The sequence below is a fragment of the Petaurus breviceps genome, unplaced genomic scaffold (assembly GCF_028583685.1).
Source record: "Petaurus breviceps papuanus isolate PSGF00001 unplaced genomic scaffold, PetGlider_PUasm1.0 126, whole genome shotgun sequence".
NCBI lineage: Eukaryota > Metazoa > Chordata > Mammalia > Diprotodontia > Petauridae > Petaurus > Petaurus breviceps.
This window is the reverse complement of record NW_027185655.1, coordinates 32,573,037-32,595,748: the sequence shown is the minus strand read 5'-3', so window position 1 is coordinate 32,595,748 and position 22,712 is coordinate 32,573,037. Positions and strand designations below refer to the sequence as shown.

Here is a 22,712-nt window from a genome sequence, read left to right as displayed (position 1 = left end):
TGAGATTCTATGAGTCTACATGAAAGAGGGTTGAGGTTTATCCATTCGATGTCAAGGGACAAAATGAAGATCAATGCATGAAAATTACAAAAATTACATCATCATCACCACCACAATAACCATATATATGCAGTGCCTAAAAATGTTTACCAAGTTCTTCCCTCAGAAGTCTATGAGATAGGTAGGACAAGTGTTTTCCCCATTTTGCAAATGGAAATATTGGTTCATGGTCACAAATTTATATATCAAAGGCAAGATGTGAATCTAGCAGGATGTTTTGAGCATAAATGCCCTGTTCTATAACTGCTTAACAGTTAGGACTGTTTAAAAATGGATGCCTTATGAAGTTAGTGAATTAGCCTTTTCCAGCTCTGGGTATTTCATCTTCTGATTCACTAGTCCCATGAATTGTCTACCCTGAGGACATTCAAGAAGAAGCTGGATAACACGTCCTAGAGGTGATAGGGAGTCATTGGAAGTTATTGGAAAGGGGGGTGAAAGGGTCAGATCTATGCTTTAGGATGACCAATTTGACAGCTAAATGGAAGATGGGCTACAGTAAGAGAGAGACAGATAGATATAACTGCAGTGACAAATTAGTTGTGAGGATCAAGTAGAATTCTGGGTTTCTTAAGTGTTTTTTTTAATCCATTCTGATAGGGAACAGAAGAGATAAATAGATTTTGCAATGTTGTTTGATGGAATAAATAATTCAATAAAATGATAACAATGCTAAAAATAAGCATCTTGTTGGGGTAATAAGTAGGGGGAAATGCAATTAATTTATGGCCAGCAGGAGGAGCTTATGATGTCTGCTATTTCTTGACCAGGAGGCTCAGCCTGGGTCTAAGAAGAGACCTTTTAAAAGTAGTTTATCACTAGTGTAGGGGGCAGCTAGGTGGGGCAGTGGGTAGAGCACCAGGCTTCGAGTCAAGAAGATCTTAGTTCAAATCTAGGTCTTATTAGGTATGTGACTTTGGGCAAGTCACTTAACCCTGTTTGCCTCAGTTTCCTCATCTGTAAAATGAGCCGGAGAAGGAAATAGCAAACCACTCCAGTATCTTTGCCAAGAAAACCCTAAATGGGGTCACAGAGAATCAGACATGACTAAAATGACTGAACAATAACAACACTAAGGATAAATTCTGGCTGGTGTCTGGGCAATATTTCTCACACCAGCCATGTGCTGGGATATTAAAGTGTGATAAGCCTATAGAAAGAAGGGAGGTGTCCCGGTATCCAAGAGTTATCATATAGATATGATGTGCTTTATACTGAAAAAAAAAAAGAAAGGAAGAAAAGGTAAGTAGCAAAGGCTATAAGGAAGGGAGTCACTACATTTTGTTTTTTGATATTGCATTTTTTCCATCTCCACAGGGCCGTGAAAACAAGAGAGGATTTTTTTTGTGTGTTATTTTTAGCTCTCCTTGAACCAAAAAAGAAAAAAAAAAGTAATCACGGCCCCTGGCTTGTCAGCTTTTCATAAAAGGAACGCAAAGCAGAGCTCCCAGCAAGCTTCATAAAACACAGGATTTATGGGAAACCTTTCATCTACATCCATTTAAAATGTTCCCTGCCAGGCAACTGACGGTGGACAGAAATCATCATTTGAAAAGGCCTTACTTTAAGGACTGGATACAGTGTGTCATGTGTTTTTTCAGTTCTTCGTCCTTTTCATAAGACTCGAGCATAGTGTGGGCTTCATCATGGTGATAGCAGTAGATTTTATAGATGTCTTCGAGTGGGCTTTTAATCTGCAAGAAGACTCTCCCTATTAAAGGCAAGACCAAACCAAAAGGATATTAGGCTCAACCAGAGTACCACAAAACAGTTTTATTATAATTTCTCAGTGTTAGAAAAATGTGAAAAGGTTGGTTGGTCCCCACCTCACTTCCAGTAAGTGACAAAAAGTACTTTGAGAAAAGAAGGATAGAAAAAGATAGAAAGAGGAAAATGAAGAAGAGGAGAGACAGAAGGGAGCAGAAGAGAGGAGAAAGAAGGGAAAGAAAGAGAAGATGAAGGGAGAAAAGAAGAGGTAAGAAAAGAGAGAAAAAGAAGGGAGGAAGTAGAGAAAAGGAAGAGGGGAAAAGAAGATGAGGGGTGAGAAAGAGAAGAGACAGGAGAAAGCAGAAGAGAGAAGACAGGAAAGAAAGAGAAAGGAGGAGAAAAAAATAAAGGAGAAAGAGAAAAAGAAGAGGAAGGGAGGAAGAAAGAAGAGAGAGAAAGAAAGGAATATGTTTGGATTGATAATAAGCATTGGATAATAGAATTCTGGGTTTCTTAGCTGTGCTTGTATTCATTCTATAAGGAGTAAAAGAGAAAAATGGGAACAGAAATTGGGGGCTTGGTGGGCATATGATCATTTCAGGGTTCGTGCTCCTAACCATGCTTCCTGAAGTGCTTTGGAAGATGATCTTGTAATATCAATAAAACTCCTGGCCACCTCTAATCCTATTTGAAAATAGGAAAGTCTATGAATGCTAAATATTATTTTTAAAATGGATTTAGAAAATGTTCCCATACAGAAGTGACAGCAGGGTTAAACCTGTGAAAACAAATTTGATTGAGTGGATTGGCTTCATATAGCTCTCTCTGTAGACACCTGAGCACCTACAGAATCCTATTTTGCAATGATGTGATCATTGGATTTAAAATAGGGAAGTAACTTTGGAGATCATCTAATTCAATCCTCTCATTTTACAAAGGAGGAAACTGAGGGTCTATAAAAAAAAAAGTGATTTGACCAGTTACAAGCAGCAGAGTTAGAATTCAAACATGAGTCATCTGCCCTTCATTTGGAAGAGGAAGATGTCATGGGGCAATGTCCTGACACATGCATGAAACAGATTTAAATGAAGCAGAGTTGCATAAAATGGCCAGCCTTACTCTATCTTTCAGAGTCAAAAGTCTAATGGCAAGACAAAAATCAGGGCAACTGGTGATGACCCAGGATTCAGTGTGTGGTCTTGATGTCTTTGACATATGACCAAGCTCTTCAGCTACCTTCATGGCCATTGGAACAATTTGTTCTTATCTGCCCATTCTGCCAGGGGAAGTGTTCACATGCTTGGGGTAAGCATCCCCCTTAACTTTTTGTTGGTTACTCTCAACCTGGTTTAGCCCTGTCTGCTAAGATGGTCTTACTGGGGGTGCAACCACTGCCTTGTGCATGCTATAGCTGTAACTGTATGTCTTCTACTACCTGTGTGATGGAGGACAAGTCACTTCACCTGTGTGGGCCTAAGTTGGAAAATCATCTGTAGAACAAAAGTGTCAGACTAGATGGACTCTAAAGTCACTTCTCAATCTCATTCAGTAATCTTATGATCCCTGTAGTCTTTTTAAAATGTTATTTTTATTAACACCTTTTGGTTTTACATCATATTTTTTAAAACAAATTATCCTTCCTCCCTCCCTTACCCAACAAGCCATCATTTGTACAAATATCTTAAAAGAAAGAGAAAAAAAAGCACTACAGGGAAATGAATCAACAGTTATCATACATTTAATTTCCCCCTTCCTCTCCCCTGCTTCTTCTTCCCTGCCATTCACTGGAGAAAAAAAGAAAGAATTCTAGATCTTCTTTATCACAATACACAGTCAAGCAAAAGAAATCTCTACATTAGTCATTTAGTCCATTATCTCTTTTTCATGAGGGCAGCTGTATTTTCTTCATCAGTCCTCTGGAATTATGATTGATCATTGAGTTAATCCGAGTTTTTATCAATTTTAAAGAATTGCTCATTTTTGCAATATTGATGTTAAAAGTATTCTGGTTCTGTTCATTTCACTCTGAGTCAGATTCATTCAAGTCTTTCCGAGACTCTGAAAACATCTCTTTCCTCAAGTCTTAAAGCACAATAGACTCCCATCAAATTCATATACACAATTTGTTCATCCATTGCCCAGTTGAGAGGCACCCCCTTATTTTCCAGGTCTTTGCCACACACACACACACACACACACACACACACACACAAGCTGCTCTTTTTGCACATATAGAAATCTTTCCTTTTCTTTAATCTCTATACCTTTTCCACTTCATCATGTGACTGTAACCACAGGTAGGGTGTAAATTAAAAAATGATTTGTGATTCAATCAACCATTCATTGAAACATTTGGTCAATCAAACAATCAAAGAGCACTGATGTGCCCAGCTAGGAGCTAAGGGGAATGCAAGGAGAGTATATGAGATCGTTTGTGCCGTTAGAATGTTTTCTTTGCAACTGATTGATGCAAACTAAAATCACTTACAGATTTCACCTCATTCCCATTAAATTGGCAAAGATGAGGGATTCAATCTGCAATATAAAACACCCACATCAATCAGAGCATGGATCCAATTAAATATTGTTTAAGGTATGGTGAGACACTGAGCTGGAAATGTGCCCAAGATGGAAGAGACTCAGAGATCAAGGGAACTCAGAGACTTGGGGAGTCAGAGATCAAGGAAAGAGCACAAGAGGAAGAAAAATTCATAATGTCTGGCAATTCTCCCTCCCCCCCAAGCCATGATCCAACTCAATTCTACACTGGTCAGGACCTGTGATTTCACTAGGGAGGAACACTTACCAAAGAAGATTTTCAACTATTTTAGGATGTGTAATCTTAGAAAGTTGCCTGGGTCACTGTGAGATTAACTAACTGAGGGCCACACAATCAGTATATGTCAGAGGCAGGACTTCAGCCCTGGTTTCCCTGGCTCAACAGCCAGCTTTCTAGAGATTCACCCTCAATACCACTAACCCCTGACCCACCACTTTAGTCGTCCTGTCAAAAAAAAGGATGTAAGATTAGTCTGGTATGATATTTTTGAACCTTACACATATGATGAGAAACATTAAAGATGGCAAAGATGTTTAAAAAAATCCATATGGCAGTCACTATTGGTAGGCACTATGGGAGTCATAACAATTGCTACTGGTGAACCTCTGAGTTGTTCAAACCATCCTGGAAAACAATTGTATTTGACCCAGAAATCCTGTTACTGGACATATACCCCATGGAGGCAAATGACAGAAAATTCCCATGTATACCAAAGTATCAACAGTGTTATACTTTGTAGCAAGGAAGTGCAAACTAAATGGACATCCTTCAATTGGGAAATGTCCAAATAGAAATTTTTTTGCACTATAATGATTCTGAGAAATTTGAAGACACATGGGAAGAATTCATAGAATGATTCAGAGTGAAGAAAGCAGAGTCAAAGAAACAGTATATACAATGACCACAATGATGTAAAAAAAGTAATTTAACTGATGAATTGTAATAATTTAGTTTTGAAGAAATGATGAGGAAGCATATTTTCTTCCTTATTTGTGAGGTAAGGACTACAGATAGGGTTGGTTGGTTAGCCTTGCTCAAATCTACTTCTGTGTTACAGGGAAAGGTTTAATCAGGGTGGGAGATGGGGTGTGCTTTAGGGGTTATGGTATAAAAACAAAAGGTAAAAACTTTTCCAAAAAGGAAAAAAAATGAAAATCACTTAAGATAAGTCTCAAAATACTGATTTCTACAGATTCTGTGGCTACACTGAGTGCACAATGATCTGAATAGATTAAGATGTCTGCAATGAACCTATTCCACATAAGTAGACGTGATTTCAGTATCGTCAGACTGCTTTATTCATATTGACTAATTAACATGTGTAAATATTCTTTTGAGATAAGATATTATTGTTCAACTATGGAACATTGAGGCAAATAAGATAATAACAATAATAATAGCCAGCATTTATCTAGCATGTTAAGATTTGCAAAGAGCTTGCAAATGTTATCTCATCTGATCTTTTGCAAGGGGTGGGGGATGGAATACTGAAGTACAGAAATTGTTGTTGTTCAGTCATGTCTGATTCTTCAAAAACCCATGGACTGTAACACACTAATGCTGTCCATGGGGTTTTCTTGGCAAAGACACTGGAGTGGTTTGCCATTCCCTTCTCCAGTTTGTAAAGGCAGAGTTTAGTGACTTGCCCAGGGTCACACAGCTGATAAGTATCTGAGCTTGGATTTGAACTCAGGTCTTCCAGACTCCAGACACAGCTCTCTATCCCTAGCTATGTAGCTGGACTCATATTCTGTCTCAAACACTAACTGTGTGACACTAGGTAAATTCTTTAGGCTTTCTGGTCCTCAATTACCTCCCTTGTAAAAGGAGGGGAATTGGACTTGATCTCCAAACTCCCATCTAACTCAAAAATCCTATTACTTACTCAAATTTATGTCCCCAAAGTGATAAAGCTCAGAATAGCATCCCTATTTTCTTCTGAGCTTGTTAAAACTCAGGTTTTCACTATTAGTGCATCTCTCACCTCACTTAACATCCAAAACACTATGTTAATGTCACCAGAATTCAAACACTAACATTCTGAAAAGATTCCATATCTTTTCTGCTGTCTATCTAGCCTAAGACAGACTTTTCTTTAGTCTCAAATAGCGGTGATCTCACTTTCACCCCCTTTTTGTGGTTGTGTTTGTTTGTTGCCCTGAAATATTAAAGAACTCACAAAATTTGCCCGGGATGCACAAGAGGGATCAATGCTTGTGAGCCCCTTTGGGTGTGATAGCTTTGTCTTCCTTGCCTCTCAGCTGTGTCTCTAAACACATTGTACTAATTTGCTATCTTTGCCAGTCATTTAGGCAGCCGTAGTGCCAGAGACGGGAAGAAAAGAACCACAAAGTCAGGAAGACAAATGAAGGGATAATGATGAGTATTACACAGAGGTCAGTGCACAGATGCATGATGGTCCATGGGAACAGGCTGCAATGTAGAATGAATGAGAAACCCTAGAGAATACATGTAAAAGAGGCCAGCAAAGGAATGCATGACAGAAAGCAAAGATGGGTGAATGAGGCTGCATGATGACAAGAAGACAGCCTCAGGGCTCTGAAGAAACCTTTTCTATGTCAGCAGAAAGAGAGGAAGGCCTCCAGCACATAGAACATTGGGACACCCTGTGGCAAACCTATGAGAGGACCTGGACACAGTGGGTAGACCGACAACAATACACCACATTGGAGGGAGGGAGGGAACATTTAAATCAGAGATTCCCAAATTTTGGGGGAATCTTTAAAAAAAAATTCTCAGTGCCCCTCAGGAAATCGACTTTCTTTAACCCTTTAATTTTTTTTAAATTTGTGCCATTTATATATATACATATTTAAAATGACACATCTTAGAGCGGCTAGGTAGCGCAGTGAGTAAAGCGCCAGCCCTGGAGTTGGGAGGACCCGAGTTCAATTCTGGCCTGAGACACTTAACACCCACACAAAAATACTAGCCGTGTAACCTTGGGCAAGTTACTTAACCCCAATTGCCCTCCAAAAGGCAAATAAAATAAAATGACATATCTTAAATTCAATAATTTGTTGCAAATTTGTGGGGGTTTTCCCGTGTTGAAATTTTGATGACACAATATTGCATCATGCAACCATATAATATCTAAAATATCATATTGTAAACAAGTCATTAAATGGGCATACCCCTGCCAGTGCATATAAGACTTCTCAACAATGTGTGACATGCTTGCCTGCCAACATTTATTTTTTAAGACTTGACCACTAATCAGTTATAACTTGCATTTTGTGTATCTATTTGGAAAATAATGTAATCATTACAACTTTAATGCTGTTACACAACAGATAAAACATGCACGAATGGTTTTTCAAATTTCTTTCTTTATGCATAGCCCCCCCCCCATGAGATTGGATTATTCCAGTGCCCCCCAAGGGACAGTATCTCCCACTTTGGGAACCTATTAAATTTTCTAAATTTGGGGAACCTTTTATATTTAACTTGATTTAAATTAAATCAATGATATTATCTGAGTAGTTGAAATTTCATGGGATAGAGAGGAAAATAAAGATAGGGTAAGAGCTAGACATCTTGGGGCAAAAGGGGAGGTTGGGGGAAATGGGGGGGAGGATTTGGTCTCATACCCTGCCTGGAGCCTTAAGTGGGGTCAGGGCTAGGTAGAGAAGAGACAAATGAATCTATATTCTAGGCAACCTAAATATGACATGTAGATACAGTTAAGCACAGAAAGGAATTCAACTCAAGTTCCAATTTCTATAGGAGACCTTCTTTGGTTGCTACTACTGTCTTCACATCCAAGGTTACATTACTTCTCTTTGTATGTGTCTTCTTGTTATTCAGTCTTTTTTAATTAGTATCTGACTCTTTGTGATCCCATTTGGGGTTTTCTTGGGAAAGATACTGGACTGATTTGCCATTTCCTTCTCTAGTTCATTTTACAGATGAGGAAATGGAGACAAATGGGGTTAAGTGACTTGCCCAGGGTCACACTGCTAGTCATTGAGGCCATATTTGAACTCAGGAAGATGAGTCTTCCTGACTCTGGGTCCAGCACTCTGTGCATTATGACATCACTGAGCTGCCCTAGCTGTCTTGTAGAAACTTATAAATGTTCACGTTAGGGATGGGGACTAGACCTGGTATTTCATTGGTGAAGGGAATGTCTGAAATTCTCTACAAAGGCAGATTGGTACCTTTTCTTCAATTTGTAGTCTTGAGTAGATGCCTGGGGGAACTAAAAAGTTGTGACTTGCCCAAGGTCTCAGAGCAAGAACATATCAAAGGTAAGACTTCAACCAAGGCTTCCTGTATAGGTGACATGGTGAAAAGAACACTGGGTTTTAAGTCAGGAAGACTCGAGTTCAAATCTTACCTCAGACACTTACTAACTGTGTGACCCTAGGCAAGTCACTTAACAACTGTCTGCCTCAGTTTCCTCAGCTGTAACATGGAGACAATAACAGCCCAAACCTTTTATGGTTGTTGTGAGGATAAAATGAGATATTTGTAGAGAGCTTCATAAAGCTCAAAGAGCTAAAATTGGTGATTTATTTGCCCGGTGGTCAAGCACAACATTGTCAGGGAGGATATCTGACTCCTCTGCAAGCCCTACCAATGTATTCAGCTTCCAAATATCATAGGTGAACCAAAGCATCTTGCAATAAAAAGTGATTCCGTTTCCACGGTAACATCACTCTGGGCCTCTTTTCTTTAGTGGTGAAGGATGACTGCTCTGTCTGATACGTGTTGGTTTGAAGGCAGGATTAGAGTGAGATACATGAATAAATCCAAGGCCAATCAGGCTAATTTCACTTGGGGCTGCCTGCATATAAATATCATTGTAGGACACTTGCCACCAGCAGTCCTCATACACAGGCTTCTTCATCCCATCCAGCCCCTAAACATTATCCACCAAAGCAAGAAACTAGAAGAGGTCTTCTCTTTATCTTCCGCACTAATATCTGTGTGTGTGTGTGTATGTATGTATATATGTGTATATAGAAATATATATATGACTGAAATAATAGCAAGAAAAAATATATCATGCTTTTCTCCCCTATTTACAAGTGGAAAACTCCAGCCCATCCTTAAATTAATTTTTTGGACAATAAAGAACCAAAATGAAATGCATTCATATTTTATTCTTATATTTCAATGCACATTTATTAGTCCCTCTCATAGGTTCCCAAAGTGGATGATATCACCCCCTAGGGGACCCTGGAATGACCGGGACGGGAGGGGCTGTAATAGTTTGAAATGGCACAAATTATTTTAAAAAATTAAAATGTTAAAGAAAGTAGATTTCCGGGGAGGAGGGCACTGAGCAATGTTTTTTTAAAGGGAGGGGGTAGACCAAATAAGTTTGTGAAGCTCTGTTTGAACCCCCAAACAAATTTTGAAAACTGGGAGAAGAAAACTTGATTTGGATCTCAGTGTCCAAGGATAGTTGGAGAAGAGAATTAAAATACTAGCATTTAAAAAACTGTGAATGAAAAGTTGGGACAGAAACTGAAAATTTAATAAGTATCTTAAACCTGAAATCACTGACTATTTAGAAACTACCCAGATGGACCATGGGTGGGGAATAGCAAAAGGTTTGGAGTGAATCTTCACCACTCTAGCTCTTTCCCTGGTCACAGGGCTCCAAGGAAAGCTTGACAGCAATTGGTTATTCCCCTTTTAAAATGCTTTGGTGACTCCTAATTTTATCCCCCACATGGCAGGTACAGAAATCGACTTTTCCTTCACCAATACAAACACTAGCTGATTACATCTGATGGGGTTGATAGCTGCTGGCAATGACCCAAATCCTGTCTTTCTACCAATATATCGATGGTCTCCCTAGTAATGTTTACTTTGGCTTCCTGATACCTTTGTTCTGGGTGGGAATTTTTATAACCAATAAAATGCTTGGGCAACAGGAGCTCTCTGGTGTTTGGCAACATGTGACTGGCTGGAGGTGAGGTAGTTATGCTAACCTTTCTTTCCCAAGTCTGCTCCCAAGGTGAAGGTTGCATCGGCACACTTTGTTTCTCTGAGATGAAGAGTGCATTGCAAATAGAGAAGCAACCAAGGAGACAAGGAGATCTAGGTTCAAGTCCCACCCCTGATACATACAAACTGTGACCGTGAGCAAGTCAGAGGCAACTTGGTTGTGCAGTGGACAGAGCCTCTTCAAGAAGATTTGAGTTTGAATCCTGCCTTAGATACTTACTACTTATATGATCCTGGACATCACTTAAACCTCTCTCAGCCTCAGTTTCCTATTCTGTAAAATGGGGGTGATCATAACACCACCTAAATGAGATAGTATGTATAAAGTACATTGCAAATATTAAGGGACTATATAAATGCTACTTATTATTATTATTATTTGTTCTTAATGTCTCTATGCCCTGGGCAACTAAGACTATAAGCTGCAAAATAACAGATTTCATTCTGCTGATAGAGATGAAAGTCACCATGGTGTGGCAGATAGAGAAGTAACCTCACAGCTAGGAAGACCCATTTTGGCAACGTGACCTTGGGTAAGTTACTCGAATTCTCAGTGTCCCAGGCAACTATCTAAGACTGCAGGCTGCAGAGTGAGTTCTGATCTGCATTGGTAAAAGGAGTTTCCACAAAGGGATTTTCTTATACTAATGAAATGAGGACAAAAAAAAAGTCTCATTAACCATGCTTTCTTTGGCCAATGTATGCTAGAAAGGTAGAATCTCAGAGTTGAAAAGGGCCTTAGAAGCCTTTGAGCAAACCCTTGCCTTACCAAGAATCATTCTCATGTTGTTGATTGCTTTGATAGCTACCATTTATACAGCACTTTAAAGATGGCAAAATCAACCACTCTACCTGGGTTGCCTTGGTATTGCATCTCTCTGTGTTCTTGTCTGGCCTCTCCTCTTTCCCTCAAGTCCTGAAGGAGATGGTGGTCTTCTTCCTTGCTAAAGCTAATCCACCTATACCCTCAAGCCCGTCTTTCTCCATTCCTCTATGACCTTTTTCCATTACTCACCTCCTTTCTGTCTTTCAGTCTCTTTCTAGCAAATAGGACTCTACAAAAATTGCATGGGTTCCCTTGATAGAGACTGAATTCCTTCTCCTTAGTGACTTTCAAGTGAAGATTAAGAGATCACTTATCAAGAATGTCCATTCTGGAGGATAAATAGTTACTACTAAAAAAAAATCAGACCACCCACAGCCCCTCAAAAGCCCAGAAAATTCTAACTTGAAGAGTATATGATTCTATGAATGCTTCAGTATTAGGAACTTCAGGGGCAGCTAGGTGGCACAGTGGATAGAGTGTCAGGTCTGGAGTAAGGAAGACTCATCTTCTTGAGTTCAAATCCAGCCTCAGACACTTACTAGCTGTGTGACCCTGGGCAAGGAGCTTAAACACTGTTTGCCTCAGTTTCCTCATCTGTAAAATGAGCTGGAGAAGGAAATGGTAAACCACTCCAATATCTTTGCCAAGGAAACCCCAAATGGGGCCATGAAGAGTTGGACATGATCAAAACAGTTGAACAACAATTAGGAATTTCAGGTGGTCTACTCAAGAAATATGCTGGGAGCAAATAGCCTCCTTTTAGTATCATTTAGGACACACTACAAATTATGTAGCCATCCATTCCATCTGCAAGGCCAGCCCTATGCAACATATAATAAGAACTCATTAAATACTAAGTAAAACCTTATGTCATTCCATTCAGTCCAACGAGCTTTGATTAAGCATTTGCTGCATTTGAGGTGCTGCAGTCAGGACTGAGGGTATCAGGCCCAACTCCTCCAGGTGCTTATATAGGGGTGGGGATATAAACTTAGATTAAGAAGTAAATGCAATATAGCTCGAGGCGGAAGTAAACACTAACAAGTACAGGGACCAGGAAGTTTTCCATAGAAAGCGGGACCCAAGAGAAGCTTTTGAGGAAGCTATGGATTCTATTTTTAATTTATGGAATAAAACAAGCATTTCCACAATATAATACAATGAAAAAGCTGATTTTGCATGAAACTATAAATCTACTATGCACAACTTGCTATTCCTTTTAAACATACAACAAAATTATCCTGTAAATTTCTTTTTTTTTCCATTCCTTCCTTCCCCCATGCCTCTAGAGATGGCTACCATTAGACACAAATAGGTATGTATGTACATATATAGAGATGTGTGTATGTGTGTATACACACATATGCATACATATACACACATATATACATGTGTACATATATACATATGTAAAATTATCCTATACATCTATCAATTTTTTTCTCTGGGTGTAGATAATGGCTTGCTTCATATGTCCTTCATAGTTCATTTGGGTATTTATAATAAACAAAATAACTTATTTGCCCAAAGTCTTTCTTAAAATAATATTGCTGTTACTGTATACAATATTCTCTTGGTTCTGCTTATTTCACTCTTCATTATTTCATGCAAGTATTTCCATGCCTTTCTAAGCTCACAGAGCTCATTATTTCTTATAGTACAGTAGTATTCCATCACAAGCATACACTACAATGTGTCCAGGCACTCCTCAGTTGATGGGCATCCTTGCAATTTCCCATTCTTTGCCACCATAAGGAGAACAGCTATAAACATTTTAGAAGGTACAGGTTCAGGGCAGCCAGGTAGCACAGCAAGTAAGAGCACTGGCTCCAGTGTCAGGATGACCTGGGGATCAAATCTGGGCTCAGACACTTAGCACCCACCCAGAAACACCTGGCCGTGTAACCTAACCTTGAGCAAGTTACTTAACACCAATTGCTTAGGGGCAGCCAGGTGGCTCAGCGAGTAAGAGCACCGGCTCCAGTGTCGGGATGACCTGGGGATCAACTCTGGGCTCAGATACTTAGCACCACACCTGGAAGTAACTGGCCATGTAACCTTGAGCAAGCTACTTAACCCCAATTGCTTTAAAAAAAAAAGAAGATACAGGTTCTTTTCTTTTCTCCTAATCATCATTGGAAAAGGACAATGTAGTAGTATTGCTGGGCTAAAGGGTATAGGTCGTTTAATAACTCTTTGGATGATTGAAAAATTATTAAATAATTCATTGGAAGTTAAGGATTTTAAGAGTTGGAGATGAAGAAGAAGGGCATTCCAGACTTGGACACCCAGGACAGCCTAAGCAAAGATAAAGAGATGAGAGATTGAAGGATGATTTCAGGGAGCAGCGAGTAAGCCAATTGGGCTGGATCACAGAATAATCTGAAATAAGTCAGGAAAGGCAGACTGAAGTCAGATGGGAACAGCTCCAACTGCTAACCTGGGATGGCTTTAAAAAACCCCCACAAACCTATGCTCTCTGTCTCCTGGTGCTATCAATAATCAAAGCTCACAGCCTTTTTGGCATTGTGCAGAATATAAAATAGAGGTTACTGCCTTCAAGGGCTTTGTGGCACTGAGTTATCTTTGTAGCAACATTGATGGACAGGACTTGCAAGGAATACAGAAAATAAGACTTGGCCTCAGTGTTTCTAACACAGCAATCCCTAGAGTTATTTTTAACTCTGTTATTTTTAGGTATAGTTTTAGTTTAGTTTAACTCTGGTTATTTATAACATTGGAGCAGAGAAAAAAAAATCTAAGACTGGCTGTGAGCATCGAATCACAGACAGAAAAAGGGAAATCAGGAAATAAAAGGAAGTGTAAAAAGTTCTAGTGGCCAAAAAACTATAGTGTTAGCAAAAAGTTTAAGTATAAATTTAAAAAAAATCTGTGGGCAACAAAGTTATAGATATTTCTAGAGGCATATAATCTAAAAAGAGTTATTAAAAACAGTAAAGCCATTTGCTGATTAAAATTTTTAATTCTTGGCCATTAAAAAAAGGGGGGAGAAGAGAGGAGAGAAAGAGACAGACAGAGACAGAGAGAGAGACAGAGAGACACAGATGGAGGGGGAGAGAGTGGGGAAGAGAGAGAGAGAGACAAAGACAAAAGACAGAGGCAGAGAGGCATTGAATTTTCTAAAATAGTCTAAAATAAAATTTAAAAAATTTCTGAAAAGACAGAGAGAGGAAGAGAGAGACAGAGACATAGAGAGACAGAGAGAGAGAAACTAGAAGGGAAAGTATCTAGGAAGTAGCAAATTAGAAAGATGATGGAATGTTTAGTACTACTGAGGGACTTCAGTAAATGGACACCAACCCATTTGGAAACATAAATTTTATGTAATTACAGTGAGACTGGAGATGGACTTTGCAAGTCTAGGTCTCCTGGGCAACTTGGGGAACATGGAAGGAATGAAAATTCAAGGCCAAGGTGGAGAGGGGGTTATTAAAATATTATTTCCTCCTTCTCTGGAGAACTCAAGAAAAGAATAAACATACCGATTACTTGCATGGCTGGTTCCACGTCTGTTGTGGCTCCTTCCAGCAATGACAGGAGCTTGGCTGATATCTGATGCACCGATTGGATGTTACTAAACAAACCATCCACGTCAAACCTATCAATCTGAAGAAGCACAAAGAGAGTTTGGGCTGACAGAAGGTGCAATGTATGTTGTTCACTTTCTCTTACTAAACTGTGAGAGGCTTACACACCAGCCCACGACACGTTAGCAATAGTTTGTGTAAACATCCCTATTTGTGATTTCCAGAGCACAGACACATTTTTCCCACAGTCCCAAAACAAAGCTAACTTGATGCCCTGATTACCTGCCTTTATTTCTAAAGAGTGTTGTACATTGGATAAGTCAATCCCCACCGGCATCATCTTGAGAATAAAAGTAAAATGTCTGAAGAACACATAACGTTTATTTTTACCCATCTGCCCTTCTCAAGGGAAATAGATAGATACCATAACAAATGAACTCAGAAGTTTTTACTGCTCAGTCAGCATAAATTGTAACTTGTCCTGGATAAATGTCTTTTTATAAAGTCACTCCAAAAGCAAACATCCTCAAAGTGCTGACAAGTCAATGTTCAAGGGTTGTCAAAGTTAAAAAAAAATGAAACACTATTGTTATCTATCTGAGGTCTCTAGTGAAGATAAGGATTAAGAATCAAGCAGTGTCTTTACCTATAAATTGAAACATGACTTTATCTCATTGAATTTTCTAAAATGATCTAAAATAAAGTTTAGAAAATTTCTGAAAAGCCAATCTTTGTGAAATGAGTTGGCTTGTCCCAGGTGACCCAGTAGCCTAGCTGGCATGAGAGGCAAGGTCTTCTAATCTTCACTTGATTCCTATCTTTCTGTTATACCAGGGGTGGGGAACATGGGGCTTTCTAGGTCCTTGGGTGCAGCCTTTTGACTGAGTTCAAGTTTTATAAGAACAAACATTTTTATCAAGGGGATTTGTTTTGTGAAATTTGGATTCAGTTGAAAGGCCACACTTGAGGATCTAGGAGGCCACATGTGGTCTTGAGGTCATAGGCTCCCCACCCCTGTGTTGTACCATACTGGTTCTTAAGAAAGATTTCCACTAAAATGGTTAAAATTTTCAAAGGCTTTTACCCTTGAATTGTTAAACTTCGGTTATCTGGAAAATTCATTGTACAAAACATAGAATCCCCTAGTGGTGCTGAGGCCCATGAAACATTTCTATAGTTGTGGCACTGTTTAACAAACACCTTTGGACTTTCCCCACATGAGACAGGCAATATACCAAGGCTCTTCCAATGACCTGAAGAGGAAATTTTAAATTTAAATTTAAATTTTAATTTTAAATTTAAGCGCTAACTTAATAATTAAGAGTGGCTGCTTAGGGTGATTGTGGGGAGTTTTTTTCCCCAGACTATAACCTGTGTGTGTTTTTTAATACTTTTAAATTCTATACTAGAAGTTAATAATGAGGAATTCTGACCCTTGAAGCAAGCTTGTCTGGTATAGATGAAAGCTGGCATGGACCACAACCCAGGGGATCCCATTCAAGCTCCCTCCTTTTGCTCACATTGCCCAAGAGCTCTGTTGTCCCACTCTACAGCTAAATGTGTTTCAGATCAGTATTACCCCCCAGTGCGCCAAGGTAGCCCCCGCTCCCAGGCAGAAAACACTGACAGGTCAATAAAAAGACCTATTTTCCTAGGTAAAATATGGGCCAAGCTAGTGCTTGTCCTAGGCTGCTTAAAGGGGCAGCATCTTTCCAAAAGACCCTAGCCTCTGGCTCCATCCTAGGATCAATTCATTAGGGTTGTGGAATATTCCCCTATTGTCCCCTATACGCAGAACCAAAAAGCAGGAAGAAAGCACATGTTCCACCAGGATGTTAGCACCCGTGGGCAAGATCCTAGTCATCCCACCCTAGTTATAGTTCTGATTAAACTATTTGGTTTGCTGCATTATGCAGTTCATAGAGAAGTTATGTGAACCTTTTTATTAACGCTGATTGCAAACAGAGGTCCAGAGCTACCTAACTGTGAATATTCTAAAAGAGAAGTAGGTTGTCCACAACAGGGGTATACACAGTAATATCATCTGTTTTGTATAATGGGCACATCCTGAAAAGATGTGTATGAATCAATGTTTTGTTATTTGAATTTATTTTAGACATAGTAGAGGCAATCTTTAATAAATTACTTTGTCAAGCAAAAATATTCTTTCAAAATCTGTGGCATGTGTGGAGGAGAAGCAAATTTTTTAATGTTTTTGTTTTTTAAATTCAAACTTTTATAAATATGAGATGCCACTATTATTAATGTGAAGTATTGGGGTGGCTAGGTGGCGCAGTGAATAGAGCACCAGCCCTGGAGTCAGGAGGACTTGCGTTCGGATCTGGCCTCAGACACTTAACACAAAAAATAGCCGTGTGACCTTGAGCAAATCACTTAACTCCAATTGCCCTCCAAAAAGTAAAAAAATAAAAAAGTGAAGTATTTATCCAGTGACTTTATTCTGAAAAGCTTGGAGTGGTTTAGATGTATTATTGAATTTATCATAACAATGTTCTTGCTAATGTGTCAGCTGTATTTACTATGCTGTAAGTTAATGGTAAAGCAGAGAGAGGCAAAATCCTACATCCTGGTCTGGCTCCTTACTCCCGTATGTTGAATAAATGAATGCATGAGTAAACAAGTTTAACTTTTATTAAGAGCTTACCATGTGCTAGGTACTGGGTTAATGTCAAGGACACAGCCTCTGCCTTCAAGGAGCTCACATTCTAATGATTAGGAGACAGTGCATAGGAGAGAGATGTAGTAAAGGAACAGTGTTTTGGTCTGAGAAATCATAGATATGACTAGTGGAAAAATTGAGGCAGTACATTGACTTGCTCTTTCCATAGGCAATGTTAGTCATTTTTGTTTTTCCCCCCCACCATTTTGTGTGTGTGTGTGTGTGTGTGTAATCGGGGTTAAGTGACTTGCCCAAGGTCACACAGCTATTAAGTGTCCAAGGCTGGATTTGAACTCAGGTCCTCCTGGCTTCAGGGCTAGTGCTTTATCTAGTATGCCACCAAGCTGCCCTAGGAATGTTAGTTTTGATCTGATTACAGTAGTGGGGTTGGGGGGAAGAGAAGGACAGGTTCTGTATATACTTTTATTACTCAACAGTGCTCAGTGGCTTAGCTCATTCATTTCAACAAACATTTCTCAAGAACCCACTATGTTCTAGGAACTAGGGACAAAAACAAAAAAGCAAACCCCTTGACCACAGGGGAGAATTTTTCTTACCTGAAATTTTAGGTTCTTCTTTGGATGGCCTTGAATTTTACATCAAACACTAATTTTTCCCACCTTAGGTTAGGTTACCTACCTGCCCTATTTAAAATCCAAACCAGTTTAACAAAGGGGTTGTCTCTGCATTCTATCTATAATCTTGCCTCACTGAAGGTGCTTAAAAATATTAAACAATAGGGGCAGCTAGGTGGTGCAGTGAGTAAGCCCTCTTGCCTGGGATCAGAGGACCCAAATTCAGTTCCGGCCTCAGACACTTAACACCCATACAAAAAAAAACTAGCTGTGTAACCTTGGGCAAGTTACTTAACCCCAATTGCCCTCCAAAAGGCAAAAAAAAATATTAAACAATAATAATAATATAAAGCTTTATTTCAATTTCCAAGAACAGAAAGGTTTAAAGATTAGCTAGTTTCAATATCCCTTCCTATCATCATGGATGTGCATGTTCTGCAAGTCACAAAACTGACCACCTCCTTCCTGATATTTAATGTGGCCTGGAACAATTTTTGAAAAGGAAAATTCAAATGATACTTCAGTTTCCCAGGTAACAAAATTTTAGGAAAAGCATATGACCCTAAGGGGAAGGACCAACTAGGTGTAGAAGGGTAGATTCCTGTGTTCTAGAAAGAGATATGATCCCAAACAGGTTTTTAAATGATTTTTTTTAAATCACAGAAAAAAATTGATACACCAATTAATACATGTGCCACCTGGGGCAAGTCACTGAACCCCCTTGGATCCCAGATTCCTCTTTTGTAAAAAAAAAAGGGGGGTGGACTAGATGGTCTTTGAGATCTTTTCCAGCTTGAGATTTGATAGTCTAGGGCCCTGAATCAGGGACCAAAACTCTCCAGTTTGCTGCTTTGTCAGATTAAGCAGTAATTGATTAAGTATCTAATCAAACTGATCTACATAGATGGTTTTTGTTTTGAAGAGTTCAGTTTGATAGACCTCATGCAGACTGAATGTGCTAACTCTGGACAAAATCCCCTTGGAAATTCCATACAGATGGAAAACCCAAGTGAAAAGTTGACTGTTTCCCATAGAAAGGCATAATTTCACAAGAATAAGCTAATCATCTTTTTGTCTTCTGCTCTGGTCAGACCTCCTCTGGAGTTCTGTGTGTAGTTCTGGGTACTATAGTTTAGTAACATTGATAAGCTGGAGAGGGTCCAGGGGAGGGCAAGGAAGATGGAGAAAGCTCTTGACTTTATGAGGATTGGTTTAAAGAAATGGGGATGTTTAGTCTACTGAAGAGAAGATTCAAGGGGGACATGCTAGCTGTTATCAACTAATTAGACCATTGTATAGAATGGGAATAATCACAGACATACAGTTGGAAGAGACCCAAAAAGTCATTGTGTCCAACCACTTTATTTTATAAGGCAGTTGAATGACATAATAGAGTGATGGAGTTAGAGTCAGGAAGACCTTAGTTCAAATTCTGCCCCTGACACTTACTAGATGTATAACTCCAGACAAATCACTTAGGCTCTCAGTCTCAGTTTCCTGAGAATAAGGATGATAATAGCACCCACATCCCAGGGTTGTTGGAAGAATAAAGGGAAAAGACAATAGCTAAATAAATGCTAGCTATCATAATTACTATTTTATGAATGAGGAAACTGAAGCATATAGAGATTAAGTGAGAGGTCACACAGTGTATTTCTTAGGTAGGATTTGAACTTAGGTGTTCCTGGCTTCAAGTCAGGAGCTCTATCCATGAAGCCACCTAGCATATTAAACTTGTTGTATTTGATCCAAGATGGCAGAACTAACATTAATTGGTACAAAGATGCAAAAAAGTCAATACTTTATAATTGTCATGGAATACTGTTGTGCTACAAGAAATGATGAACAGAATGCTTTCAGAAAAACCTGGAAAGATTTATATGAACTGATGCAAAGTTAAGTGAGCAGAACCAAGAAAACAGTGTATATAGTAATAGCAATACTACACAATGATCAACTGTGAATGACTTGGCTATGCTTGGCAATACAATGATGCAAGACAATCCCAAAGGACTTATGAAAAATTGTTCAGGAAAAAAAAATGGATGGAGTCTAAAAGCAGATTAAAACAGACTTTTTTTTTACTTTATTTTTATTTTTTTTGGGGGGGTGTCTATATTTTCCTTCACAACATGAAAGGCAATACTTCCTAATATAACTGTCCAAAAATAGAATGAAGTTTCTTGGGAAGCAGAGGGACCCTTCTCTTTAGAGATCTAACAAGGGTTGAATGACCCAAGGTCAGGTGTGTTGTAATGGAAATTCCTTTCAAGTCTGGATTAGACTTGATGGTCACTGATATCCCTTCCAAAAATTCTGTAATTTTGTGGTTCTAGCCAATGCACTTTGACTTTATGGGTTCAGCCTCAGCTAGGGAAAGAAAAATGGAATGTATGAAAGTGAGGGATGGGTTATTCATTCATTAAGCATTTTGATAAAATTCTCTCCAGACCATATCACACATTGAGATCGGAATCAAAATGTGAACACCCGGAGGGCAGGGACTCTCTTACTTTTCTGTTTCCATCCCCAAAATGATTAGCATGGTGCTTTGTACATATTAATCAGTTAATAAATGCTTTATCCATCCATGCATCCATGCATCCATCCATCCATCCATCCATCCATCCATCCATCCATCCATCCATCCATCCATCCATCCATCCATTTGATAGAATCCCCAGGCAAAAGTCTCTGAAGGTATCTATATCCTCAGCTCAGTACATAGAAATGACCCAATTCTGAGTGATGAAAATGGCAAAAAGATTAAGTTCCAGATTATTTATATATATATGCATTATATAAATATATATTGGATCATATGATTTACATAGGATCATATCATTTGAAACTGGATGGAAACTTGAGGGTTATCTAGGCCTCTCCCTTCATTTTAAGAAAGAGGAAATGATTTGTTTGCCCTGAAATTCGCAAATTTTATTTTCACACAGTCTAACTCCAAATCTATTGCTTTTGGCACTAACCACAATGTAGCAATGCAAATTCAATATTCTCTATATTAAATGCATGCCCTATGGACACATATAATAATAGTTAACATTTACATAGCATTTTAAGGTTTGTAATGTGCTTTACAAATGTTACCTCATCTCACCTTCACAAGAACTCTGCTGTTATCCTCACTCTATAGATAAAGAAACTGAGACAGAGAGAAGTTAAGTGGCTTGCTCAGAGTCACAAAACTAATAGGCAGGATTTGAACTATGATCTCTCTGTCTCCAGATATGGAGCTCTATCTACTATACCACTTAGCTGTTTACACATACATCAGAGAAATTAATATTGTAATGAATTTAAGAGTGGAGATGACAAGAGGCAGCCTCTTTTAATGGATTTAGAGTTACAGGACCTGGATTCAAGTCCTGTTTGCAAGTCTTAACATCTGCTTAATGTCAAACAAGTGATTTAACTTCCCTGGGCTTTCTTATTGTAGTTATGCAATAATTTTCAATTGTATCCAGCTTTCTGTAACCCCATTTGAGGTTTTCTTGGCAAAGATCCTGGAATGGTTTGCCATTTCCTTTTCCTGTTCATTTGACAGATGAGGACACTGAGGCAAACAGGGTTTAATGACTAGCTTGGGGTCACACAGTTACTAAGGGTCTGAAGGCAGATTTGAACTCATGAAGATGACTCTTCCTGATTCCAAGCCTGGCACTCTATCCACCACACCACCTAGCTGCCCCTATGTCTTCCTTATCTATAAAACAAAGGGCTTGGACTAGACAGTCCCTAAGATCTCTTCCAGTGTTAAAACTATGATGCAATGACATTTGCAAATGACAGGTTTAAGAGTCACTGGAAAATCCCATCAACCTCTGGAGATGGACTAATATTAACACTGCAGATACAAAAACCAAATGTGTAACTGGCTATGTCACATCAGAGTACAGTTTCCTGGACGGAGCATTTGAGGTCCTGTGATCAGAGAGCAAGTGGGCATTTAAGACTTATTTTAACATGAGGTACAGAACTCTTTCTTTTACATTTAACATTAAGGAGAGAATGTCATTGGCTTTAATTGCAATGGCCTTCGCTGCCAGAAAAGAGCTAGTCAGTACTCATGGTTTCTGTCTGGTTTGCTTAACAAGTATAGGTTCAATCTAGAGAAAGAGAGTCAAGTTTCACAACAGAATTCACATAAGGCAAGTCTACCACACAGAATAATCTGAAGGGGTTTGATATCTGAGCACACCAAAGACCTTGTTTGAAATTGGTCTTACAGTCTTATAGCGAGATTGTGGTGTATTTCCGCTAAGTCGGAGGTCCTGACTCAATTCTGAAATATTATGGAGCCTAAGAATTAGAAGGCACAGTGTCAGGCCTGGAGTCAGGAAGACTCATCTTTCTGAGTTCAAATCTGGCCTCAGATACTTACTAACTGTGTGGTCCTGGGCAAGTCACTTAGCTTTGTTTATCTCAGTTTCCTCATCTGTAAAATGAACTGGAGAAGGAAATGATGAACCATTTTCATATCTTTGCCATGAAAACCCCAAATGGGTTCGGACATGACCGAAAAGAAGTGGGAGAATAAGGGAAGGATGAGTGACCAAAGCCTTGAGAGGGATGAGCTAATAAATGTTTAACAAACCTGTTCTCCCTCAAAAAACATATACACAGTACTCTTTTAAGTTTAATCTGAATGATTAATATTTTCTCCATCACTTTGGGGTCAAACTATAAGGCTGGTGCACTTAGTGGACCTAGAAAAACTGCGTATTGACATTATTTGTGTTTTATTACATTTTTCCTT

General features: G+C 39.0%; 1 protein-coding gene across 1 annotated transcript in view; it reads right to left on the bottom strand.

Annotated features, from left to right (window-relative positions):
* Positions 1–1,619: 1,619 nt before the first annotated feature.
* Positions 1,620–22,712, bottom strand: part of LOC138166241 (rho guanine nucleotide exchange factor 38-like) — a 58,370-nt gene continuing 37,277 nt past the window's right edge. The window contains exons 3-4 of the mRNA XM_069094721.1: positions 14,639–14,762; positions 1,620–1,771 (exon numbers count right to left, since the gene is read on the bottom strand). Coding sequence (XP_068950822.1) covers positions 1,620–1,771; positions 14,639–14,762 — 276 coding nt within the window. The remainder of the gene's footprint in view (positions 1,772–14,638; positions 14,763–22,712) is intronic.